The sequence below is a fragment of the Oncorhynchus gorbuscha genome, linkage group LG10 (genome assembly GCF_021184085.1).
Source record: "Oncorhynchus gorbuscha isolate QuinsamMale2020 ecotype Even-year linkage group LG10, OgorEven_v1.0, whole genome shotgun sequence".
Classification (NCBI taxonomy): Eukaryota; Metazoa; Chordata; class Actinopteri; order Salmoniformes; family Salmonidae; genus Oncorhynchus; species Oncorhynchus gorbuscha.
This window is the reverse complement of record NC_060182.1, coordinates 25298907-25326715: the sequence shown is the minus strand read 5'-3', so window position 1 is coordinate 25326715 and position 27809 is coordinate 25298907. Positions and strand designations below refer to the sequence as shown.

The window sequence follows — 27809 nt, the reverse complement described above, 5'->3', positions numbered from 1 at the left end:
TTTATTTGGGCTGCAATTTCTGAGGCTGGTAACTCTAATGAACTCTGGGTCTTCCTTTCCTGTGGCGGTCCTCATGAGAGCACGTTTCATCGTAGTTCTCACGCCCTGACCTTAGAGAGCCTTTTTATGTCTCTATTTTGGTTTGGTCAGGGTGTGATTTGGGTGGGCATTCTATGCTCTGATTTCTATGTTTTGTGTTTCTATGTTTTGGCAGGGTATGGTTCTCAATCAGGGACAGCTGTCTATCGTTGTCTCTGATTGGGAATCATATTTAGGCAGCCTTTTTCCCTTTTGTTATTGTGGGAAGTTATCTTTGTTAGTGGCACTATAGCCCTCGTAAGCTTTGCGGTGGTTGCTTGTTTTTGTTGGCGACATTATAACTAAAGAAATGTACGCTCACCACACTAAGCTTTGGTCCACTTCTTCAGACGATTGTGACAGTAGTGATGGTTTTTGCGAGTGCGCTTGAAGAAACTTTGAAAGTTCTTGAAATTTTCCGGATTGACTGACCTTCATGTCTTAAAGTAATGATGGACTATCGTTTCTCTTTGCTTATTTCAACTGTTCTTGCCGTAATATGGTATTTTACCAAATAGAGCTATCTTCTGTATGTAATCCCTACCTTGTCACGACACAACTGATTGGCTAAAACGCATTAAGAAAGAAATTCCACAAATTTCCACAAACAAGGCACACCTGTTAATTGAAATGCATTCCAGGTGACTACCTCATGAAACTGGTTGAGAAAATGCAAAGAGTGTGCAAAGCTGTCATCGAGGCAAAGGATGACTACTTTGAAGAATCTCAAATATAAAATATATTTTAATTGTTTAACACTGTTTTTGGTTACTATATGATTCATATGTGTTATTTCATAATTTTGATGTCTTCACTACTAGTACAATGTAGAAAATAGTACAAATAAAGAAATATCCTTGAATGATTAGGTGTGTTAAAGCTTTTGACTGGTATATATTCCGGACTCTGACATTGCTTAGATATTTCTGATATTTTTTAAACTTTTTGCATTATGTGTGTAGCGATATTGTATTGCTAGGTCTTGCTGAACTGTTTGAGCAACAATGTGATTGGGGGGTTTCAATTAAGCAAATAATTGATTTGATTAACCTTGTTTCTTAAACTACATATGTTAATTTGCTAGTAACAGATGACATTCATATTCTGACAATCTCTGAAACTCACTTAGATAATACTTTTGATGATACAGTGGTGGTAACAATACATGGTTATAACATCTACAGAAAATACAGAAATGCCAATGGTGGAGGTGTTGCTGTTTATTTTCAGAACCACATTCCTGTAAAGCTTGGAGATGATCTAATGTTAAATACTGTTGAAGTAATATGGCTAAAGGTTAATCTGCCTCACCTAAAGCCAATTATTGTGAGAAGCTGCTATAGACCACCAAGTGCTAACTGTCAGTGTCTGGATAATATGTGTGAAATGCTTGATAATGTATGTGATATCATGAAAGAGCTATATTTTCTGGGTGATTTAAATATTGACTGGCTTTCATCAAGCTGCCAACTCAAGAAAAGGCTTAAAAATGTTACTGGTTAACAGTCAACCTACCAGGGTAGTTAAAAACAGCACCGGAATGAAATCATCAACATGTATTGATCACATATTTACTAATGCTGCAAAAATTTGCTTCAAAGCCGTATCCAAATCCATCGGATGAAGAGGGCAAAACATATTCCCCCTCAGGAGACTGAAAAGATTTGGCATGGATCCTCAGATCCTCAATAGGTTGCTACAGCTGCACCATCGAGAGCATCCTGACTGGTTGCATCACTGCCTGGTATGGCAACTGCTCGGCCTCCGACCGCAAGGCACTACAGAGGGGAGTGCATACGGCCCAGTACGTCCCCAAGTACCAAGCTTCCTGCCGTCCAGGACCTCTATACCAGGCGGTGTCAGAGGAAGGCCCTAAAAATTGTCAAAGACTCCAGCCACCCAAGTCATAGACTCCAGCCACCCCAGTCATAGACTGTTCTCTCTGCTACTGCATGTCAAGCAGTACCAGAGCGCAAATCTTGGTCCAAGAGGCTACTAAACAGCTTCTACCCCAAAGCTATAAGACTCCTGAACATCAAATCAAATGGCCACCCAGACTATTTGCATTGCCCCCCCCCTCCATTTTACACTGCTGTTACCCTCTGTTATTATCTATGCATAGTCACTTTAATAACTTTACCTACATGTACATATTCCCTCAAGTAACCGGTGCCCCCACACATTGACTCTTTATGTCATGCAGGTGAAAGAGGACCCAAAAGCGACTGTGAAAACAGAGTCTTTAATCCAGTTAAACACAATTTTACTGCTGGAGACTCTTTGAATTATGCCTCGGGAAGGCACTTGAACCAGACAGACTCAGACACCTGCTCACCACGCAGCATCTGAGGAAAACACGACACGACAGGGCGATACACAAACACAGCACGGTGAATACTAAACAAGGAACCGACAGGACAGGAACGGAACACAAAGGAAGAAATAGGGACTCTAATCAGGGGAAAGGATCGGGAACAGGTGTGGGAAGACTAAATGATTGATTAGGGGAATAGGAACAGCTGGGAGCAGGAACGGAACGATAGAGAGAGAGAGAGAGAGCGAGAGAGTTATTTTATATTCTTATTTTTTTGTTGTATTTTTTAAAACTGCATTGTTGGTTAGGGCTTATAAGTAAGCATTTCACTGTAAGGTCTACACCTGTTGTTTTCGGCGCATGTGACAAATAAGATTGGATTTGATCACAATTTAGTAGCCATATCTAGGGAAATCATAGTTCCAAAGGTTTAGCCTAATATAGTGTAACGTACATCCCTCCTCCCTACTTTACACTCCCTGCTATATTGTGGATAAAGTTATCTGCCTAACAGAACACAGAGGGTGTTATTTCATGGAAGCCTCTCCAACATAATCCAGGTATAATCAGGAATTCCCCAGGGCAGCTATCTAGGCCCCTTACTTTTTAAAATCTTAACTAATTACATGCCACTGGCCTTGAGTAAAGCCAGTGTGTCTACGTATGCGGATGCCTCAATACCATACACGTCAGCTACTACAGTGAGTGAAATCACTGCAACACTTAATTAACAAAGAACTGCAGTTCATTTCAGAATGGGTGGCAAGGAATAATGTAGACCTAAATATTTCAAAAAACTAAAAGCATTGCATTTGGGACAAATCATTCACTAAACCCTAAATCGTGTAATACATATTGTAGAAATTGAGCAAGTTGAGGTGACTAAACTGCTTGGAGTAACCCTGGATTGTAAACTGTCATGGTCAAAACATGCTGATAAAACAGTAGCTGAGATGGGGAGAAGTCTGTCCATAATAAAGAGCACTCTGCCTTTTTAACAACACTATGAACTAGACAGGACCTACAGGCCCTAGTTTTGTCGCACCTGGACTACTGTTCAGTCGTGTGCCACAAAGAGGGACCTCGTAAAATTACAATTGGCTCAAAACAGGGCAGCACGACTGGCCCTTAAATGTACACTGAGAGCTAACATTAATAATATGCATGTACATCTCTCATGGCTCAAAGTGGAGGAGAGATTGACTTCATCACGACTTGTTTTTGTAAGAAGTGTTGACATGCTGAAAGCACCAATGTGTCTGTTTAAACTACTAGCACACACCTCGGACACTCATGCAGACCCCACAAGACATGCCACCAGAGGTCTCTTCACAATCCCCAAGTCCAGAACACACTATCACACAGTAATATATATAATATAATAATATATGCCATTTAGTCCAGAACAGTCATGTGTGCATACATTCTACGTATGGGTGGTCCCGGGGATCGAACCCACTACCCTGGCGTTACAAGCGCCATGCTCTACCAACTGAGCTACAGAAGGACCACAGTACTACATAGAGCCATGACTACATGGAACTCTATTCCACATCAGGTAACTGATGCAAGCAGTAGAATTAGATTTATTTTTAAAATGGAACAGGGAGGACTGTGTAGAGACACACACACAGGCACAGACATATACACATGATAAGATACACACACATGGATTTTCTATTGTAGATATGTGATAGTAGAGTAGTGGCCTGAGGCAACACACTTAATGTGTTGTGAAAAGTGCTATGAAATGTAATGTTCATGTAATATTTTAAATTGTATATCACTGCCTTAATGTTTCTGGACCCCAGGAATAGTAGCTGCTGCTGTGGCACCAATTAATGGGGATCCTTAATAAATACAAATAAAGCTGCCACGGTTTGAACCAGGCCATTTCCGGTCACGGATGAAGCCATGAGGGAAGCATGGCCTGCTAAAAATGAACAGTAATCTGCAGCACTCGGTCATATTGTTATCCAGGGCCGGTGCTGGCCTTTTGGAGACCCTAAGTGAAAGAGAAAATTTCCTGCAATTCTACCCATTTTGCAATGGGGTAGAGAGACATTATTTCAGTTTTAAACCTAATTTCTGGCAATTCTACACATTTTGCCTAGACGTATGTCATGTTAATGATATCTGAGTGAGCGTGACTAACAAAAACATCAACGTGGGCCCCCTGGAGGTCAGGGCCCCTGGGCATGTGCCCTGCATGCCTATCTGGTATTCGGCCATGATTACTACAAGTTTAGATAGCTGGCTAGACTAATTTACCAATCAAAAAATTGTTAGCTGACATGGCTAATTGAGTGACTGTCAGTGACTGACATAACAAGAGAACAAATGCTGATGCACAACCATAAGCACCACTTATGCCTGGAGCAGGCCCTGTTGTCAACTGTATTGTTATAGTGCATATAGTGCATAGTGCATCGTTCAGAAACATACATCTATTTTCATTGGGAAGGCAGATAAAGATGTTTTATTTAAAGCAATCACTTTATCGAAATAATAAAACTAATTACTCCACATACTTAATGGTGCAATATGCAGAAATCGCTCAGCCATTTCCTGGTTGCAAAAATGTGAATATTTCGACTAATTTCATTTTGTGACAAAAAAAGCCATGCATAATGTAGAGAGTCATGGTACCAACTTTTTATTGTCGGTCCTCCCCTCCCGCTCCGTGGCTCGATGACTCATTGCGAGCTCACAGAACAGGGCTCCGGGCAGCCGAGCGGAAATGGAGGAAAACTCGCCTCCCTGCGGACCTGGCATCCTTTCACTCCCTCCTCTCTACATTTTCCTCCTCTGTCTCTGCTGCTAAAGCCACTTTCTACCACTCTAAATTCCAAGCATCTGCCTCTAACCCTACGAAGCTCTTTGACACTTTCTCCTCCCTCCTGAATCCCCCCCCCTCCCCCCTCCTCCCTCTCTGCAGATGACTTCGTCAACCATTTTGAAAAGAAGGTCGACGACATCCGATCCTCGTTTGCTAAGTCAAACGACACCGCTGGTTCTGCTCACACTGCCCTACCCTGTGCTCTGACCTCTTTCTCCCCTCTCTCTCCAGATGAAATCTCGCGTCTTGTGACGGCCGGCCGCCCAACAACCTGCCCGCTTGACCCTATCCCCTCCTCTCTTCTCCAGACCATTTCCGGAGACCTTCTCCCTTACCTCACCTCGCTCATCCCTGACCGCTGGCTACGTCCCTTCCGTCTTCAAGAGAGCGAGAGTTGCACCCCTTCTGAAAAAACCTACACTCGATCCCTCCGATGTCAACAATTACAGACCAGTATCCCTTCTTTCTTTTCTCTCCAAAACTCTTGAACGTGCCGTCCTTGGCCAGCTCTCCCGCTATCTCTCTCTGAATGACCTTCTTGATCCAAATCAGTCAGGTTTCAAGACTAGTCATTCAACTGAGACTGCTCTCCTCTGTATCACGGAGGCGCTCCGCACTGCTAAAGCTAACTCGCTCTCCTCTGCTCTCATCCTTCTAGATCTATCGGCTGCCTTCGATACTGTGAACCATCAGATCCTCCTCTCCACCCTCTCCGATTTGGGCATCTCCGACGCTTGGATTGCGTCCTACCTGACAGGTCGCTCCTACCAGGTGGCGTGGCGAGAATCTGTCTCCTCACCACGCGCTCTCACCACTGGTGTCCCCCAGGGCTCTGTTCTAGGCCCTCTCCTATTCTCGCTATACACCAAGTCACTTGGCTCTGTCATAACCTCACATGGTCTCTCCTATCATTGCTATGCAGACGACACACAATTAATCTTCTCCTTTCCCCCTTCTGATGACCAGGTGGCGAATCGCATCTCTGCATGTCTGGCAGACATATCAGTGTGGATGACGGATCACCACCTCAAGCTGAACCTCGGCAAGACGGAGCTGCTCTTCCTCCCGGGGAAGGACTGCCCGTTCCATGATCTCGCCATCACGGTTGACAACTCCATTGTGTCCTCCTCCCAAAGCGCTAAGAACCTTGGCGTGATCCTGGACAACACCCTGTCGTTCTCAACCAACATCAAGGCGGTGGCCCGTTCCTGTAGGTTCATGCTCTACAACATCCGCAGAGTACGACCCTGCCTCACACAGGAAGCGGCGCAGGTCCTAATCCAGGCACTTGTCATCTCCCGTCTGGATTACTGCAACTCGCTGTTGGCTGGGCTCCCTGCCTGTGCCATTAAACCCCTTCAACTCATCCAGAACGCCGCAGCCCGTCTGGTGTTCAACCTTCCCAAGTTCTCTCACGTCACCCCGCTCCTCCGTTCTCTCCACTGGCTTCCAGTTGAAGCTCGCATCCGCTACAAGACCATGGTGCTTGCCTACGGAGCTGTGAGGGGAACGGCACCTCAGTACCTCCAGGCTCTGATCAGGCCCTACACCCAAACAAGGGCACTGCGTTCATCCACCTCTGGCCTGCTCGCCTCCCTACCACTGAGGAAGTATAGCTCCCGCTCAGCCCAGTCAAAACTGTTCGCTGCTCTGGCCCCCCAATGGTGGAACAAACTCCCTCACGACGCCAGGACAGCGGAGTCAATCACCACCTTCCGGAGACACCTGAAACCCCACCTCTTTAAGGAATACCTAGGATAGGATAAGTAATCCCTCTCACCCCCCCCCCCTTTAAGATTTAGATGCACTATTGTAAAGTGACTGTTCCACTGGATGTCATAAGGTGAATGCACCAATTTGTAAGTCGCTCTGGATAAGAGCGTCTGCTAAATGACTTAAATGTAAATGTAAATCTAAACCGCTGTGAAATATATTTTCAATACCCAACAATGCTGTCTTCTCAGCTTGTTGAAGATGGTGTACAAATCCGAAAGTAAAAGGTGCAAAAACTAAACTTAAGATCGGGAAATTGCGCACATAGAACATATCTTCTTAGACTTGCTTTCAATGAGAATGACAGATCTATAACTCACATTTCTATGTAAATATTACATATTGCAGCTTTAACCTGTCACTTTTCTTTAGAGCCGACTTCCCCGTCTGCCAGAACGGGACACCCGGCTCACGCCCGGAGGAAGCCCGGTTCAAAATCGAATGTATTCAATGTTAACTCGGTTCACCCGGGGAATTCATCGAATCCCCTAATTGATCCTTGCGTGTCATGAGTCTTAGATTGGATTGGTACATTGACATGTCAATCAACCGTGTCTACCACTCACCCCGAAGTAACGAAAAGAAGAGCCTCATCTGGAGGTAGAAACAGATTTACGGAAAATCACGAGGAACGTCGTTACCAATATTTATGCCACACATTTTTATTTTAACGTTGGAGAAACACTGGGTAATTCGGGTTCAAGCTAACGTTTGGGTTGTCCTGCCGCTCCTTGTCTACAGGGGCTTGGAATAAGCCGGGCTCGGATTGTCTGCTGCAACTGAACTGTCTGCCTGGACTCAGCAATAAGAAGTCAGCTGTTAGTTATAGCTACCGGCATTTAGCTTAAGGGACTTTATTGGTAGATTTTAGCCGCCATTACTTTATCCGTATAATACGAAGGCGAAATACTTCGGATATTTAAATAGATGTTTATTCTTTCCTCGAAACCAACTGGCTAGTACTGTAGTTAGCTAATCTAGCTAGCTAACGTAACAAGTCCCAGTGCCCACCCATTAATTATATGCTAACGTTTGGTGGCTGGTGGTGTACTATACATCGCCTGTTCGCTGATCAGCTAAGTTTTGATCGGGTATTGATTGGATATACCACTAGCTGGCGGGGTTTGGTCGCTACCCTGGCAAAGAAACGAGCGAAAAAGAGGAGGCGAAATAAAGAACAGGGAGGACCGCGAGGGAACAAACTATAGTAACATTACTGTAGCTAACTAACAACGTCCGTTATCATTTGTGGCATCCATTTATTAGCCATCGAGCTCATTTGTCAGCTTGGTATAGCAGCAGCTAGCTATCTAGTTACCCAACTTGACAGCTCAGATATCATAAACTAACGTTAACGTCACTGGGGTTATATTGCTTTCTTTACACAACAAGACCGGCCTTCCATCGACAGTGTCACTACGTTACTCGCTTAGACATTTTTGTTAGCTAGCTAAGCGAATTTGCAACCGCTAACTGTTTATCAATGTCAGCAAGCTAACCCAGTTTTGTGAAGCTGTTGTAAGTGTCAGCTATCTCCCCCCAGTAGGAGCTGTAGCGTGCAACACATGGACGGATATTGAATTCATATATATATATTTTTGTACGAAAAACACAGTATACCTGAACATCTTTCTAGTTAGATAGCACCATCGAAAAACAGTCATGAGTATCGAGATACCGGTGGGATTGACGGAATTGCTGCAAGGCTACACTGTGGAGGTGCTTCGACAAAGGCCAACAGACCTGGTGGAATTCGCCGTGCAATATTTCACGCGCTTGCGGGACACCAGAAGCCAAGACGGGGGCGGTGCTGCTGTCAAGCTCGGGAAGGGAGTGGTGTTCGATGGGGAGCCGATGCAAACAGAGTCAAATGGCGACGATGAAGACGGGTCCGACGAGTCTGATTTCGAGCGTAAGTTGCAGCCTGATGATGTGGCCGATTCACTTAATCATTCCCCAAACTGAATACGATCATGCTTAGTTGGTTATTTGAAACTGATTTGATAGAGATGAGTACAGATGGGTTGGACTAAGTCTGCACAACCAGTAGCACTCCGGGACTGGAGTTGGAGAACCCTAACTAAACTAGTAAGACTTATGGCTGCAATCCTGTTTGTGACGTTATATAGGTTAGACATGTTATATCAGATGTCTGCTGATCTTACTGTTTAATGTCCTCAATGATGACATAAGTGCATTCACCACACACACAAGCCATGAAAACCCTATTTACAGAAACAAGATGTGGCCAGCATAACATCTGCCAGCCCAGGCTGTTCCCGGACATAAGATGCCAGGAAATCCGCTGCTCTCTGCAGGCTGAGAGAGCAACGTGACCCAGACCGCATTGCTTTTCAGGGGCTGTTTTGCTGTGAATGGACGTTCTGTTTTTGTCAATGAGCTCAGGTCTGTGATCACAGCAATTCCAAATGTGTTTTCATTGGCTGAGGAATGACTTGGACTTCAGTTTAATCTCTGGCTGTATTTGGCGGTTGTGAGATTGATTGCAATTGCCTCATTGGTTGTATGTGTGGGGTGTGTGTGTAAACAGATCTGTAATGACAATCGCATCTATTTGAATTCCTCTCTTAGTGGGGAAAGGGTCTCATGCATAACTCAACTCCTCTCATACCCCTGAAAGGCAGACACTGACCCACTAGGACATTTCTTAATGTTATTGGCATATTATAGCAGACTTTTTGTCCTCAAGATAGGGTTCCCATCGTCGAACTTGATGTACTGAGGATAATCAAGTTTTGTAGCATGTTTGTGTAAGTGACCGTAGCTGAAGTAATATTCAGCTCCAGAGTTAGAAGGGTTCTGCGATTGCTACATCCATTTTCTGACTTAAATTCATACATTCTTGAAGACTAAAACATATAAGTGTCTGATTAGATTAGTTCAATTGTGTAACTCCATCAGAAACCAAAATATAAGCTTATTTTACTCCTTTGTTTGTAAACAAAGTAATCTTAATCAAACATTGTATACTGTAGCCTCAGCACATGGTTAAAACTGTCATTTTGATCTCATGGATGGTCAGTCCTTGTGTTCATAGCTATGTCTGTGCTTCCATTTCTCCAGCCCTGTCCCTTAGCTGTTTACCAACTCAGTGGAGGTGTGACCGCTTTGTTATTCTTTCAACTGCAGATTTCCCATTTTAAGCTACTTAAATTAATTATGGTATACTTTTGAAAACTGTTGCATCAATCCTATTTTCCTTGAGTTAGAAGTGCCATTTGGGCTCATTTGAACCAATAGCCTATCTTTTGCACATTTTATTTTTTCCTCAGTGACCTTGGACTGGGAGATGAAGAGGAATAGATGAGCTCTAAAGAGGGGGAGAATAGAACTCGGGGGGGGGGGGAGACCGACCGATTATGGTTTTTCAACGCAGATACCGATTATGGTTTTTCAACGCAGATACCGATTATGGTTTTTCAACGCAGATACCGATTATTGGCGGACCAAAAAAGCCGATACCGATTAATCCGCCTTTTTTGGGGGGGCGTCTGTGTATTTATTTTATTTGTAATAATGACAATTACAACAATACTGAATTAATTTATTTTAACTTAATATAATACATCAATAAAATAATACAGCAATAAAATAAATTTAGTCTTGAATAAATAATGAAACATGTTCAATTTGGTTTAAATAATGCAAAAACAAAGTATTGGAGAAGAAAGTAAAAGTGCAATATGTGCCATGTAAAAAAAGCTAACGTTTAAGTTCCTTGCTCAGAACATGAGAACATATGAAAGCTGGTGGTTCCTTTTAACATGAGTCTTCAATATTCCCAGGTAACAAGTTTTAGGTTGTAGTTAATATAGTATTTATAGGACTATTTCTTTCTATACCACTTGTATTTCATATACCTTTGACTATTGGATGTTCTAATTGGAACTTTAGTATTGCCAGACTAATCTTGGGAGTTGATAGGCTTGAAGTCATAAACAGCGCAATGCTTGAAGCATAGCGAAGAGCTGCTGGCAAATGCAGGACAGTGCTGTTCAAATGAATGCTTACGAGCCTGCTGCTGCCTACCATCGCTCAGTCTGATCTGCTCAATCAAATAATAGACTTAATTATAATATAATAACACACAGAAATACGAGCCTTAGTTTGCATTTTTGACCATATTAATGACCTATCATTTCGAAAACAAAACGTTTATTCTTTCAGTGAAATACGGAACCGTTCCGTATTTTATCTAACGGGTGACATCATCCATAAGTCTAAATATTCTTGTTACATTGTACAACCTTCAATGTTATGTCATAAATATGTACAATTCTGGCAAATTAATTACGGTCTTTGTTAGGAAGAAATGGTCTTCACCCAGTTCACAACAAGCCAGGTGGCCCAAACTGCTGCATATACTCTGACTCTGCTTGCACGGAACGCAAGAGAAGTGACACAATTTCCCTAGTTAAAATAAATTAATGTTAGTAGGGAATATTAACTAAATATGCAGTTTTAAAAATATATACTTGTGTATTGATTTTAAAGAAAGGCATTGATGTTTATGGTTAGGTACACATTGGTGCAACGACATTGCTTTTTTTGGGAATGCGCTTTTGTTAAATCATCCCCCATTTGGCGAACTAGGCTGTGATTCAATGATAAATTAACAGGCACCGCATCGATTATATGCAACGCAGGACAAGCTAGATAAACTAGTAATATCATCAACTATGTGTAGTTAACTAGTGATTATGTTAAGATTGATTGCTTTTTATAAGATAAGTTTAATGCTAGCTAGCACCCTACCTTGGCTCCTTGCTGCACTCTCATAACAGGTAGTCAGCCTGCCACGCAGTCTCCTTGTGGAGTGCAATGTAATCGGCCATAATCGGTGTCCAAAAATGCCTATTACCGATTTGTTATGAAAACAACTTGAAATCGTCCCTGACTAATCGGTCGACCTCTAATTAAGAGAGGGAGTTTGTATAGGCAGAGAAGGAATGGTTTACACTGGCACTTCATAGCTTGTCTGATAGGGCATTATAAGGCCCTATGAATAGATGAGTCACCTGAATGAAGACATGACAGACAGCAGACCATTGTGAGGTCACTTTGCTTCAGGTTTGCTGTAACCAGATTCTGGATCCCATGAACTGGCCATACAACTCCCAGCTGTATGATTGCCAGGAACATGCCAAAACATTACATTTTCTGTCACAGAAGTTTGGAAATGCATTCTTGGAAATATCCTAGTATTTCTGCATTACATACAAACTTTGAAAAACACGTTTGGGTGCCATTGAGAAGAGAAATAACAAATGTCAGTTAGTGTTATGTGGCATGGACTGAGATTAGGCCCATATTGCGATACTCTACTATAGAAATCGTCCCGCCCATCACTAGGGAAAATGTGGTCTCTGTCAGTTGTGCAACAGGTGACCTAATTACCAGTCCAGACTGTGCATTTAGGCTAATCTAATGGATAGCATCCCTTGAGAGCCACACTCCACACTGGCTTTAAAGTCGCTCCCAGTCTCTCCCTGTGAGCGTGAATTGGGAGGCAAACTAGGCATGCATGCAGTTTACTGCTTCATTTATTAGTCATGTTTTGAAAAGCATCTGAACTTTGGCACTTCCTCATTCCCTGCCCATTTTCTGTGGCAGAAAAAGAAGGAAAATCACATCCTCTCTTTTATATACATTTCACACGGGCCTCTCTCCCATATGCCATTTTTGCCGTATGAAGTCGCCACGTTGAAAGACGGGCTGTCACCGTGTTTAGTCACTTGGTCGTGGACCTTATGGGCTTCCCTACTCTGCAGGATGTGGAAACCATCCGTTTGGATCATTCTAATAGCATATTATCATGCAATGCATAATAACCTCTGATTAAATTCTGATATGGCTAACAGGAAGGCTGCAAACATGCTTATATTAACTATCTCAGATAGTTAATCATCTGTCTTTGTGCATCAATTAGCCTTTCAGTTGATGATGCTACCGGTCCACTGTAATATCAACGTTGAAATCAAGTTGAAAACAGACCGTCATGGCTGTCCTTCCCTGACTCTTTTCCATTTTCTCCCCCTCTCCCCTCTCGAACAGGATAGCTTCTCAATCTGATTAGACAAGGTGGTTTAGGGAGAAGATGTCATTTGTACGATTTAACGGGACAAAGGGGCTTCGAGGGTGGGAGCACCAGGCAGTCGCTGTAAAGATGCTGGGGGGGGGGGCCTTCAGGGCCTGGCTTGCTAACAAATATATTTGTTGGTGTTTATTATAGCACTTTATATATGACATATTTAAAAACAATTGTATTTTTTATATGACCTTTTACTAGCAGACGCCTTTATCCCAAGCAACTACATTTTTGACGTATAGGCTGCAATACATGAAAATGGTCATGGAAGATGTCTGACACCCCCCACAGAACAAACATGGAACAAAAATGAGTGTTGGCTTGTGGTGACCTTGTCCTGTCAGTGCAGAGGGAATACAGACTGGGCCGGCAACCTTGGCGCTGTCCTCACAAACACATTGGAGTGGGAATAAAGTGGACAGGCAAAGACCTTGCCTAATCACACAGTAGATAAAGTGCAGGGGTTCAGTAATAGTTCAGTCCTCAGCCATCCACAAGTGGCTTTGATACAGGCATCTTTGCATAGCTTCAATAATTTATTATCTGAAAGGGCACCAGGGTGGGAAATGAACACACACCAAATGCTGGTATAGTTTGGCATTGGCTGGAAGAATGTCTATCGCTACCAGCTACATTGGCAGGTGGTCACACAGAGCATTTGCAAGCATTTTTTTTTCTCTCAATGCAAAAATCAACATTTGTGTGTGTCAGCTCTGGAAGAGAGAATCTCAACAGTACTGTGGTGAAGCGGGGTGGCTGGTCAAATTAGGACATCCACCAGCCTGGCACCAGCACCACACTCTTGATTTCCAGGAGCAAGTCTAGTCTACACAGCTCTGTAAAGGCCAATATGTTCATATTTGGTTGCTAGGCATTCTGCCCAATCCCATTACCCATCTAGTATTTCTTTGATAGTTTACACGCTTTCAATTGTTAAATTTTAAACATAAGCCTGATAATGTGGGTTCAGGAAACCTTTGTTACTTTAAATGGGCTCAGATAGTGAGTCAGTGCTCTTTGATACCATCACTACTGTCTCTCTGACCACACAACCTTCCACTGCTCTTCCTCCTAAAGTGTTTCTCTTGACTTAGGCTAAAGCCTTCCAATGGGGGGGGGGTTACGTCTTTGGCCAAGGTCCTAGCTAGCGTGTCCGCCATTAAATTGGCACCCAGACCACTCTGACGTATAAGGGCTAACCCATTACTGACAGTCCAGAAGGGGTTAACAACACAAGCTCTAAAGAGGACAAGGCCACTTCTCCTTTTAAGGACTAGCCTGGAGAATGAGAGGGGGGCGCGGATGTGGAGAGAGGAGACAAGTGAGGGTTGGGTGTAGTAAAGGAGGCAGATTGACAGGGGAGAGGGAAAGCTGGAAAAGACATGGGGAGAAAATATACTGTAGTTAATTTCCATGAGTACGACAGTTGAAAGTCAAGCTGAAAATTCAGAGTAATCTCTTGTACCTCAGCTTGTAGTGGAAATCCTCTTGCAAAGAGCAGAAACACAATGTGTGTGTGTGTAATGTTGATGTTCTCCCTCACACAGTGGTAAACTTGTGGGTGTGGGAAAATTAGACCCGTAACTACATGTTTTTCCCAGTGTTTGGCCTGCCCTAGCAATTTACTGACATACCATATGATAAATAATTTTCAGCGGTCCTTGCTAAGCATGTCTTGTTGTAGTGTGTGGCCGGGGCCTCTACAATCTGCTACCAAAACATGACAAAGTTATTAAGTCTCTAAAGCAGAACTCTGCAGGAACACTTTTATATGCTACCTTGCCACACCATCATCCTCATGTTCAGGGAAAATGGTGGACTGTGTGTGTGGATTTACTCATTACACAAGCCTTGTGACTAGTCTATACAGTGCTGTCGAAGAGTGCTGAGCACTGCACTTTGGGATGTGCCACATTGACTGGTGACGTCTAGGAATATAAATGCACTTTGTTGGTTGCATGGTGGACTATGGGTGAATGAAGACCATGGCAATGCTCCTTGACCCATCATCAGGGCTTTTTGGAACGTGTTTGCATTAACATACGTGTGTGTGTGAGCAAGACCAGGTCTCCCTGGAAAACATTTTCAATTGTTAGACGATCCTGGTTAAATCATAAAAAAAATGAAAGGCCTAGCCTATAAACATACAGGGGGAAAACACACACACCCACACACAGATGAGTAGGCTACATCCATGTGTTTAAATAAACATTTAAAAATGGAACCTAGACTAGATTAGCCTTAGTTCATACTTCATTGTCTGTGGTTTGGGCACAGTTACTTGAAAAAGGTCATGTTACTGATGACAGTTGCTTGAAAAATAAAGTAATCAGTAACGTAATCGTTTTCAATTAGTCAGAATGAGTCATGTAATCCTATTACATTTGGAATACTTTTGAATTACTTTCACTTTTAAAACCCAGATACTTAAAACATGAATCTAACATAGCATTTTTATTTTATTTAGTAACATGAGCATTTCCAAATGGGGACTAGCATGAGAGTATATCCTATAATTCACACGTTCTATTCGATGTGTAAGAGCATAGTCACAAGGGCTCCAAACTAACATTTTCAATTGGTGGCACCAGCTCATGACTTGGTTGCGCCACAATTGCAGTGGGGTCACGCAATTGAACACATTTGTAGCCTCAGTCTTATAAAGTCTTTCAAAGGGTTTCATTCAGATGTGTACTAGACTACGAAAACAGTATGATTCAAGAAATAAAGTTGACTCTAACAACATGTTCAGGCACGAATGCATGACACCAGATATCTTGATGTGCAACCTGAACCAGCGTTTGTCATGAATTTGGTGTATGATAACTAGGCAATAAGGGTTCCAGAATTTTTTTTGATATTTGGGTTCAATAGACATTCATTACTCTACATCATTTTTGGGCACTAATATCACACAGGCTAATTAATTTGTGGCTAATTCACCAGTTGAGGAAGTAGTTAGCTCGATCGCCAACTCTAAATATAGCCTATTACCATAAGAGGCAATCCACACTTGATGGACGATCAACCGAACAATAGAATCTTTGAGAGCATGTGATAAGTCTTGATTGTGTGCAAAATGACAGCAATGACAATTTCATAAAATTCTCTTGACATGAGATCCTGAAAGTAATAAGCTGTTTTTAAGAATGTAACTAATCCGATTTTACATATAGTACATTTTTGTAATCTGATGACGTAATCCCAGTTACATGTAATCCGTTACTACCCAACCCTGCTTGGGCCTCACTGATTATTGGTTAGGAGGCTGTGTCAAAACAATTAGATTAGCAGAAGAGATGTTCTGGATCAGCACAGAGGAGCATCAACAACAAGCTAGCAGACACTATGGCTGCGTCTGAGTTGGCACCCTGTCCACTATGGCTGCGTCAAGGAATTAGTAGCCAATGGCTCGCCAATAATTAAAATGAATAGAACAGGTGTCCCCATTCAAGTCAATGATGGCATAATGGGTGGACCTTGTTCTATTCATTCCATTTCTATGGGCTCGCCTTCCAGCTCATCTCTTGCCGCTGTGCCATCTCATATCTCAGACTATATATTTATTAATGTGGTTCCTGAGTTATGATGATTCACTTTTCCAGGCATTGTGAGATCTGATCATCTGAGCAGTGTGATAGCCTTGACTGCAATAAAGATTGTTTTCATGGGGAGTCAGGTGTATACAGCTGTGGCAGTATCTAAAAGGGAGAGCTCCCTGCCAGGCTAACCGCCTCTGTCCTTGCTGCTTCCATGGCTGGCTCTGCCGCGGAGGCAAGGTCAGCCGTGTTGGTTTGGAGACACAGACGCCCCTGTCCTGTCCCCGCGGTGCTCCAACCATAACAGTATGCCAACACTGAGCATGTGCTGATTTAACCCCTAGTCTCCCCCTAGTCCCCCACCCTCCAGCCACACAACTACACTTCCCTTCTCAATGTCCTTGTGTGTTCCTGCTCTGCCCAATAGGCCATTGACACTGGTTGCTGCTTCACAGCCCTTTCTTTATAAACAGTCACTCTGTCTGTGCATATGAGATGATGCTCTGTCGTGTTCATGTGGGGCCAGGATAAACACTTCTCCAGGCGTTGAGGTCTGATCATCTGCACGGGGGGGGGGGGGGGGGCTGTCGAAGACTGCAAGAACGTAACCAGCGAGCACAAACACTTCATTCCTTTTTGCATTTGTTTCCTTTTCCACTTTATCATGGTTTATTTTATTTTTTTACAGGGGTGGGCATGAACAAGGAGGGAAAGAGGGAGGGGCTAAGAGATAGTGAGAGACTGACAGAAAATGAGTGGGTGTGGGGATTGAGAGGACAGAAAGCCGGAGAGAGCAACAGGCGGGAGGGTGAGGGATGTCTGTTCAACGAACAAGTACCACTTTGATTGTCTTTAGCTCTAGCTGCAATTAGTAAGGCCAGCAGACAGTGATAACGTCTCGTCCTTATGGTAGTTTGTGAGTGGGTGTTTGGGTAGAGGGGGGACCTTTTACTTAGGAAGAAGTGGTTTCAGGAGGAGGAGGTTGTTATGGCAATGAGGTCTTCCTTGTGTTTTGTTGTCATGGCAACTTCAGGCACTTGTTATCCCCCACACGTGATGACGGGCAAGAGCACTTCATACACTCTCCTTACACAGCACATGCAAACACGCATGTCCTTGCACAATGACACACTTAGTCTACACTCATCCCCTGCTTCCCACAAATGCACTTTAGTATAATGACACTGAAACAATCACTATGTTAATATAGTGTTTCCCCTAGGATCTGTTTGAGCAGCGGTGGGGGGGTTCTCTTTGCTGCGGGGGTCTGTGCACATGCCCCTTGGGAAATGTTTATTTGTAGAACAACTCTGGTGATTTAAAAAATATATATATTCTACTCCAAAAATCCATACAAATGTAATTATGTTAACACCATCTGAAACGTAACACATGCTTGCCACTGCACTGTAGGGAGATGAGGAGCAAGTGGTGGCTGTGTGCTCGTGGCTCTCATTTGCACCAATGCTCGCTCTGTTGGCTACAAAGATGTTGTAACTTGTCACTCTGATCTTACAGCGATAGTGAAAGATTTTGACAATGATGCACTTTTTCTATACTGAACAAAAATATAAATGCAACATGCAACAATTTCAACGTTTTAACTGAGTTTCAATTCATATAAGGAAATCAGTCAATTAAAATAATTTCGTTAGGCCTTAATCTATGAATTTCACAACTGGGCAGGGGCGTAGCCACTGGGGAGCCCAAGACCAGCCAATCGTAATGAGTTTTTCCCCACAAAAGGGCTTTATTACAGACAGAAATACTCCAGTTTCATCAGCTGTCCATGTGGCTGGTCTCAGACGACCCCGTAGGTGATGAAGCCTCATGTGGAGGTCCTGGGCTGGCGTGGTTACATGTGGTCTGCGGTTGTGAGGCCGGTTGGACGTACTGCCAAATTCTCTAAAACAACATTGGAGGTGGCTTATTGTAGAGAAATTAACATTTCATTCTCTGGCAACAGCTCTGGTGGACATTCCTGCAGTCAGCATGCCAATTGCACGCTCCCTCAACTTGAGGTATCTTTGGCATTGTGGTGTTTGACAAAACTGCACATTTTAGTGTCCTTTTATTGTCCCCTGCACAAGGTGCACCTGTAATGATCATGTCATTTAATCAGCTTAAAAATTCATAAAAGAGCTGTTAAATTCTACTTTAGTGTTATTTTGTCTGGCTTTATTGCAGTGTAGAAGATCGTATTGCAGTGTAGAAGTTTGTGTGTGTGTGTGTCGGCACGGTCTCATTTCATGTGTTTGAGTTGTTTTTCTCTGCCGTTTCAAGAGTGCTAGCTATGTGTCAAGAGGTCGTAACCACAGGCTCTACAGTTGCAGCGATCTGTGAACAGGAGAGAGTGTTCACCAACCCTCTCCCTCCCTTTCTCCCTCCCTCTCTCCAGCCCCTCCTCCCAGCAGATATAACCGGAGAGTGTCAGGTAAGTCCTGTTTGATGTCACTACTCACTAATGCAGTGTTATTCAAACTTTTTCAGTAGGAACCCAGTTTTTTTTTTTTTATCCAATTTTTTTGGGGACTCCATTTTCTCACCAATTCTAATGGCACAACCTTAGAATGTGTACATTGTTATTTTCACATCAACAAATAACCTTCAGTTCATTAGGCTACATTTTAATCTCTCTAGAACAAGAACATACATTTACTCTATTTTTATTTTTCAAATGATCTTTCTCAGTAAAATGTAGTCACGCCCCTTTACGTTTTCCACATTTTGTCACTGATCTACCCCATAATGTCAAAGTGGAATTTTGTTTGTAGAAATGTTTTTATTTTTATTTTATTTTTTAAATAAAAATATTTTGTCAAGTATTCAACACATTTTTTATGGCAACAACAAATCACAAGTCACATGGACTAATTCCGTGTTCAATAATAGTTAACGTGATTAATCACTTCCCCATCTTTGTACCCCACACATACAATTATCTGTAAGGTCCCTCAATCTAGTAGTGAGTTTCAAAGACATTTTCAACCACAAAGAAAGGGATGTTTTTCCAATGCTTCGCAACAGAGGCAGAAGCTGAATATCCCTTTGAGCATGGTGAAGTTATTGCAATTATAAATACACCCAGTCACTTCTCAGTTGCCAGAGAGGAAGGAAACTGCTCAGGAATTTCACCATGAGGCCAATGGTGACTTTTAAACAGTTCAAGTTTAATGGCTATGATAGGAGAACTGAGGATAGATCAACAACATTGTATTTACTCCACAATACTAACCTAAATGACTGAGTGAAAAGAAGTCTATACAGAAAAAAAGAATCCAACGTGCATCCTATTTGCAAAAAAAGTACTTAAATAATACAGAAAAACATAAGCATGGTGATTGCTGCTTCATGTTATGGTATGTGCTTGTCATCGACTAGGGAGTTTTTAACATAGAAATAAATGGAATACATCTATAAGCACAGGAAAAATCCTTGAGGAAATCTGGTTGTCTGCTTCCTACCAAACACTGAGACTAATTCACCTTTTCAGCAGGACAATACCCTAAAAAACAAGAACAAATATACACTGGAGTTGCTTACCAAAACGACATTAGATGTTCCTGATTGACCTAGTTAAAGTTTTGATTTAAATCAGTTTGAAAATCTATGGCAAGACTTAAAAAATGGCTGATAAGCAACAATCAACTTGACAGTTTGAATTTTAAAAAATAATAATGGGCAAATATTGTACAATTCACGTGTGCAAAACTCTTAGACTTACCCAAGAACACTCACCGCTCTAATCGCCGCCAAAGGTGGCTCTTAAAAAGTATTGACTCGGGTTTGAATACGTATGTAAATGAGATGTTTCTGCATGTTCATGTTCAAGAAATTTGACATTTCTACAAACGTGTTTTCACTTTGTCATTATAGGGTGTAGATGGGTGAGAACAAACATCTATTTAATCCATTTTGAATTCCGGCTGTATCAGTGGAATAAGTCAAGGAGTATGAATACTTTCTGAAGGCACTGTGTAGATCTTTTTTTGCCTACACCACTGCAATTCCGGGGGTCACCCACCTGACTGAATAGTACTGCCCTAATGTAATCTGCAGCAGTGACGTTCGTTTGCATGTTAAGTGTTTGTGCTTTGATCTGGTGTAATCTTACCTGGCCTCTTTATGCCTGCTTGGTGTTAACACTAAGTTACTGGTTGTCTTAACTAGTAGGTGTGTGTCACACTGATATTAGTCCCCTGGAGCGTGGTTTTCAATGTTTTCCCTCGTGTCCAGCACACAGAGTAATCCCTTACAATGAGTCTTTAGGTGTATTGATCGTGGTGCTAATATTGTGACCCCAGGCCCGTATGTGTTACAGTATAAGTTAGAACTCTTTGCCCCACCATGTTACAATTGAAGTGTTACGGTAATATTGTTCCCTCAGTATGTGTTAAAGATGACACCCCCACCCCCACCCCCGCCATGGCTCGTTGGCTAAAGCCTATTGGAAAATGAATGGTGTTATTATAGAAACACCGAAAATAAGGTCTGCGGTAACACAGCCTTAGGAGATCTTACTTTTTGTACAGTTTGACTCATTTATGTAATCAACTTTAAGCACAAACAGCACATAAAGGTCATGTTAACTGACTGATATTATCTCATAAAACAAAACATATAACATCTAAGCCTGTTAACCTCAGACTTTATTTACCGCATTTATCCCAAAATCCCATTGTCACCATTCATTTCCACCATAGGACTGGCCGAACAAACCAGATGTAACTCAGTTTTTTAGGACTACAGGCTGGCAATCTCTGTTTACCCCCCAAGTGTTTGTTACAATCTAAGTGTTCTCACGCCAGTGTGCGCGGAGGCCTTTAACCCAGACGACGATGACGAGGTGGAGGAGCCGAGGGTGGTGCATCCTAAAACAGACGAGCAGCGCTGTCGACTGCAGGACGCCTGCAAAGATATTCTACTGTTCAAGACCCTGGAACAGGTAGAAAAGATGAGACCGAGGTTTTAACCACACAGTGACAGGAAACCCCAACACTCTATTAGAGTATAACGGGCCACACCGTTGTATGCACTTCTGTTCTAATAGGTTGTGGGTCACATTGACTCATAAAAGGTTAAGGTTTCCTGGTCTTTACTTACTGGTACACTCAGTAACACACAGTAATACACAAGCTGCCAGACAGGCACAACTCACTCTGTCCATTATTAAGTTGAGTAGTTTTCTCAGACAGTGATTGTGTGGTCTTTGTTCTCAATCATCCTCTTTCCCTCCTGATGTGGCCCTCCTCCCTCACAGGAACAGTTCTCAGAGGTCCTGGATGCCATGTTTGAACTGCGCGTCCAGCCCCAGGAGCATGTCATTGACCAGGGAGACGATGGAGACAACTTCTATGTGATCGAGAGGTGTGTGTATGCGTGCACGGTTTCTTCAGAATCGTTACAATCAAGGCATTCGCTAGAAAGCAACGTTCATACCAAACACAATACAAAAGTCCCCCTTGAGCCTTATTTTACTAGTTGTTGTTTCCACCATGTGTCCTGGGCCTAGTCTTCATGGGTGTTTCCCAAATGGCACCCTATTCCCTATATAGTGAACAACTTTTGAACAGAGCCCTGTGGGCCCTGATCAAAAGAAATGCACTACATGGGGAATAGGGTGCCATTTTGACGCAGCGAATGAGTGGGCTTATTCTCTGCACCTTAAGCTCCATCCTCAGTCATGCTAGAGCCTCACCCTGAGAGGCTTAGGGCTAGATGCACGTCATAAGCATGTTAAAACCTATTCCCTCCCTGTGTGTTGCCTTGCAAAGCCTCATGGGAAACCCCCTGGTCACCTACATAGCCAAGTGATCATCATACTAATCCCCCCAAACAAAGTGAATGCTCACTGGCTACCACAGCACAATGCCAACCCTGGCAGCCAATCAGGTGGTGTATCATCCAAATGAATTCCTCGTGCTGTTAGTCCCCCTACCCCTGGTTGGTTAATCCCAAGAGTAGAGCCCAATACTCCAATTGTTTTTTACAAAAAAATCACTAACTGCAGCAGATTTAGATCAGTGATCAACTTTATTATAGATGAAGATTAGTCTGCAAATATCTCCTATGTTATTACTATACACAATGCATTTTGTAGAGAGATCAAATATTATTAGAACATTCTTAATTTCTCTCCCTTCCCCCTGTCTCCCTCCCCCTATTCTTCCAGAGGAATCTATGACATAGTGGTACTGATTGATGGTGTAGGAAAGTGTGTGGGCCAGTATGACAACAAGGGCAGCTTCGGGGAGTTGGCACTGATGTACAACACCCCCCGTGCTGCCACCATCATTGCCACCCAGGAGGGGGCGCTCTGGGGCCTGGTGAGAATCATGCACACACACACACTGGCCTAACCCTCTGACCTCTAGTTCACTGCTGTGCTCTGCCACAGCACCTCCCAGTGGACACTAGGGAGAATGGTAAACATAATGGCATTACAGATACAAGATTTACCACAGAGTTTCTAAACCCAGACATCGCAAGGTTTCTGGGAACGCTTGCCAAACAAACCAGGCCAGTGTTTGGGGTTTGAGAAGTCAATGAGAGAAGTGAAAAATAGTTCCTTATTTGTATATTTTCTCAATCTAAAGGCACAACCTAGATTTGAGCCAATGTCTTAAGTAGCTGAACATGTTAGTACTCCAACCTCATGAGAGTGACAAACTGACACCTTTTCATTTTTGTCAAACTACTTCATATCGATATAAAACTAGTTTTACTGCTTGCACATGCTCAGTTCGGCACGAGACGACCGTTAGACCCGATGACGTGTTTCTACACATGAGCTTAGCTAGCCAACGTCGCCATGACATTGCCGACAAGTCTGATTGCGATTTCTGTTGGAGAAGCAGAAGCCCATCTTAATTCTGTTCAGTCTTTACATTTCCTGTTTTGTTCAGTGTTATTAAAGACCCGCTACAGCTATTTCTTTACTTTTCCCATTTGGGTGCTAAATTGGGTGCCAGGGAGGCTGTTGTGGGTCTTTAATTTGTAGGAGATAGATCTTAGATTTTGTGCTTTAAGATTCTTTGGTCTTTAATACTCTTTATGTAATGAAAAGTGCTATAAAAGTTTAATAAATTCTTTATGATTCATATTTTTAATCATGATAGTAAATATTATAGAAGATTAGTACATCTATCCATACCTTTTGTCTGTTAGATATGTAACCTATAGCAGGAGAATGAAACAGTTTGTGTCGGTGTGATTGTGTTATCCTGTCTGTGTGACCATGACGGATGCTGTCTGTGTGCACTACCAGGACCGGGCCACGTTCCGTAGGCTCATTGTGAAGAACAACGCCAAAAAGAGGAGGCTGTATGAGCAATTTGTCGAGTCTGTGCCCCTACTGAAGTCTCTGGAGGTGAGAGGGGAGGGGAAAGGGAGTGGGATGGGAGGAAGTTGAGGAAGCTCGACAGTGAAAAATGTAGCACGGATATTAATTTGTCTCCCTTTGCTTTTCCTTATCAAACGTATGTCTCTCTCAGTTATCTGAGAGGATGAAGATTGTGGATGTATTAGGAATGAAGACGTTTTCTGATGAAGAACGCATCATCATGCAGGTAGGATGTTCTCCAAGATTCTCTTGGTATTACTGTAAAGCTTACTAGTAACGATGACCATGGGCAATTGTAAACGGTTTGTGTTGCTGTATAGGGGGACGGGGCAGATTGTTTCTACATTGTGGAGTCCGGAGACGTGAAGATAATGATGAAGAGCAAAGTAAGAATACTTGTTTTCTCCTGTCATTTCTGCCTCCTCACCAGAGAATGTGGAAAAAGTGGCTTTATGTTCATGTCACCCTGTGTTTTTCTCTCCTTTTCTCTCGTATGTACTGCTTAACCCTGCACCCAAACACAAAGATGGTATGACTAATCCTCTGAATTATAATCATTATTCATATGAATAGTAAGAATTAAAAGTTGAGCACGGCGTACCTTAAAACAACATTTAGTGATTCGAATCAGAATATTTGTCAAATCTACAATCCACAAAATGTTTGTGTCCCTCCCAAAAAAATAATAACAAGCTATGGTTCCTAATGTTAGCTAGCTGTAGATGGCTGTACCTGCATCAGAACTCCTTCTCATCCTGATAGTTTCTCCATCTGATTTCTTCTTAGTAAATGGTGTGGCAGCACTTTGTTTATAAAACCGAACAGTGTGAGACAAAGGCTTTTTCATTTTGATAATGCATTGATGTGCTGCTTTAAGTCTGTATTTCCATTCTTCTGCATCTGTTATTTTTTGCTGTCTTTTGTATTAGCTGGTGAAATTAAATGGATTTTAAAAAGTACTCTTATATCCATGACAAACCAAACTCATTTTCTCATGGCTCTATCCAGACCTGGGTTCAAATAATATTTAGGTTTCAATTACTTTAAATTAATTTAAATTTAATTACTTTTCAATTACTTAAAATATATTTTGAAGTAGTTTGGATAGTTTTTCTCAAAATACAAGTAGTTGAATATTGGAATGTATTTGAAAATACTCATACAAGTGTATTTTCAAATATTTAATACTCCATGTATTTGAACCCAGGTCTGTTTGTTCCTAGGGGTATTTGAAAAAATGTATTTGGAGAAACGTATTTGAATCGTTTTAGGATGGGTATTTGAAAATACTTCAAATAGAAGTAGCTTATCTGGCCACATTATTTAAAAATACACCAAGTATTTAAATAACATACTTAAATACACATGTATTTAACCCAGATCTGGCTTGTTCTTATCTCTCTGCAACAGACATGGCCTATTGCTTAGTGAACAACATGTTTGGGCTTCCTGTGGCTCGTGTGCCATGATAAAACATTTTTGTGAATTTTGAAATCGGCAACCAGTCATTTGAATCTGCAAAAAAATATTAAAATCATTGTAAACAAAATCAGCCACAACCCATCCTGTCCTCTTTTTTTCTGTACCCTGCTCTCACTCCCCCTCTCTCCCCCAGACGAAGGTGAACCAGGAGGATAATGCGGAGGTGGAGATCACCCGCTGTAGCAGGGGTCAGTACTTTGGGGAGCTGGCACTGGTCACCAACAAGCCCCGCGCTGCATCAGCGTATGCTGTGGGAGAGGTCAAGTGCTTGGGTAAGGCCACTTCATATGTGTGTGTATGTCAGTTTATTTGAAAGGCCCTGGGCTCTGAGTGGGTGTCCATCAGTGTGACAGAGTGCTATTTTCTGCTTGTCTCCCTGAATCTCTTCACTGCAGATTTCTGGCTTGTAAGTGTTCTAGATGAGTATCGCTCCTTCACGGTCTCTCAGTACCTAATGCAGAGATGTTTCCCTCAGACAAGCAGGTGTTTGTGTGATGCTCTCTCTCTCTCATAGTGATAGTCATCTCCCTTATGACTTCGAAGTGTACACACATCTAACAATTCTACAGGTGTAGAGTTCAAAAATGTTAATTTGAAAGCAGTGTGCTCTACTGTAGTTTTATCTCGGTGCTTTGACAGGAAGGTCTATATCCGGCTCAACCCGTGTGGTGGTTAAGCTAAGCATGGCAAAGAACTGTTGGAAATAAACTATACAGGAGCATAGGCTAAAACAGTGTATTTCTATTCCTTTACCAGGACACACTATTCATAAAGCATCTCAGAGTAGGAGTGTCGATCTAGGATCAGTGTTGCTCTTTACATCCTAATGAATAAGTGGGATGGACAGGGGGCACCTGATCCTAGACCAGCACTGTTTTTCCGTGGCACCTTATGAATACGGGCCCATGTCGCCATCTATCTGTTGTGCAGCTGTGTGAGTGATTCTGTCTGTGTTTTTCAGTAATAGACATTCAGGCGTTTGAGCGTCTGCTGGGTTCCTGTAAGGAGATCATGAAGAGGAACATCACCCACTACGAGGAGCAGCTGGTGGCTCTGTTTGGCTCCAGCATGGACCTGAAATGACCGCCCTTCTCCGTGCCTTACACACACGCGCACATTTACATTGATGAACAGATGCATAGACATTGAGACACGAGCACTTACATAAGTACACCCTGACACACATTTCTAGCTTAACACACTCCTTTGTAAGCTCGCGCATAGGTACACACACTTTCTACTCACCCATAAATATCACACACACACAGACATTCTTAGTTGCTTGAACCTGCTCCAGCCAATTTAAAAAGCAACGTCCCTGCTGTTACCACTTTAACGCCGCCACAGCTCAACAAGGACATCACACACATACATACAGGCGTGCCCTTTTCTCTCTCTCACACATACACACACAGGCGTGCCCTTTTCTCTCTCTCACACATACACACACACACATACATACAGGCGTGCCCTTTTCTCTCTCTCACACATACACACACACACACATACATACAGGCGTGCCCTTTTCTCTCACACACACACACACACACACACACACACACACACACACACACACAAACCTCAGCCAAGGACACATGCACACACAGACACCTGGTGAAAAAGAAGAAACAAATTAAAAAGTTTAAAATGACCACAAAAAATAAAGGTTTAAAGAGAAGTTTTAGAAACATTTTATGAAGATGAACAGAAGCTTTGATAAAATATTATTTCAATAAAAAGTGTTTCCTCTTTGGGGTTGAGTCCTTTCTGAAAGCTCTCCTACTGTTGATTGATTCAGGGTTGAGTCCTTTCTGAAAGCTCTCCTACTGTTGTTGATTCAGTGCCGGTGATTACCACAGAATACCCTGTTTCAGGGCTATTGTTGTTATCGTTAACTCCACACATGTATTGATTCATGTATTATATATTCATTTAGTTTTACTTTGACCTATTCAGCTAAAGTACCATCTCTGACAATGTAAAACAAAAATCTAGTGCTTATTTCTCCTGGGTCATTCTGAATGAGTTGTCCTGGATAAGAATAAAGCAAACATTTTGTTAAACTGCCCTGTCTTTATTATATTGCTGTTTATTGGTGTTTTTGAGGGATAGTTTGAGGCTGTGGGCAGTTCTCACTGGCTTTCCAGTTCTCATTCTCTATCCCTGACTCAAGATGGGGTGAAAATATACATTTAATTAATGTTATGGTTTCCTGATTATGGAAGAGCTATTGTTTAATGCAAGGCGGGGGGCATCAACCCCTATTTAACCCTGAATAAGTGAAAGTCATATCCATGAAATACATCCTCCAATGATTTCTGAACGTTTCCTTT

At 42.4% G+C, this 27809-nt stretch overlaps 1 protein-coding gene across 2 annotated transcripts; it reads left to right on the top strand.

The window, feature by feature from the left end:
• Positions 1–7568: 7568 nt before the first annotated feature.
• LOC124045748 (cAMP-dependent protein kinase type II-alpha regulatory subunit-like) lies at positions 7569–26958 on the top strand. 2 transcript variants are annotated; one of them, XM_046365326.1, is made up of 11 exons: positions 7569–8916; positions 19051–19086; positions 21461–21597; positions 21913–22019; positions 22825–22978; positions 23920–24021; positions 24146–24220; positions 24315–24380; positions 24521–24523; positions 25610–25748; positions 26438–26958. In XM_046365326.1, the coding sequence occupies exons 1-11, from the start codon at positions 8667–8669 to the stop codon at positions 26557–26559; spliced, it is 1191 nt and encodes a 396-aa protein (XP_046221282.1). In that variant the 5' UTR covers positions 7569–8666; the 3' UTR covers positions 26560–26958. The 2 variants fall into 2 exon arrangements, with proteins under 2 accessions (XP_046221282.1, XP_046221283.1); XM_046365327.1 differs by lacking the exon at positions 24521–24523 and having other exon boundaries at positions 7571–8916.
• Positions 26959–27809: the final 851 nt, after the last annotated feature.

Excerpts from the sequence above, each read along its gene's own strand:
- LOC124045748 (XM_046365326.1), top strand. The coding sequence starts at position 8,667 with ATGAGTATCGAGATACCGGTGGGATTGACGGAATTGCTGCAAGGCTAC. Across the intron at positions 24,221-24,314 it reads AAGAACGCATCATCATGCAG|GGGGACGGGGCAGATTGTTT; the intron begins GTAGGATGTTCT and ends GTTGCTGTATAG. Across the intron at positions 25,749-26,437 it reads GGGAGAGGTCAAGTGCTTGG|TAATAGACATTCAGGCGTTT; the intron begins GTAAGGCCACTT and ends TGTGTTTTTCAG.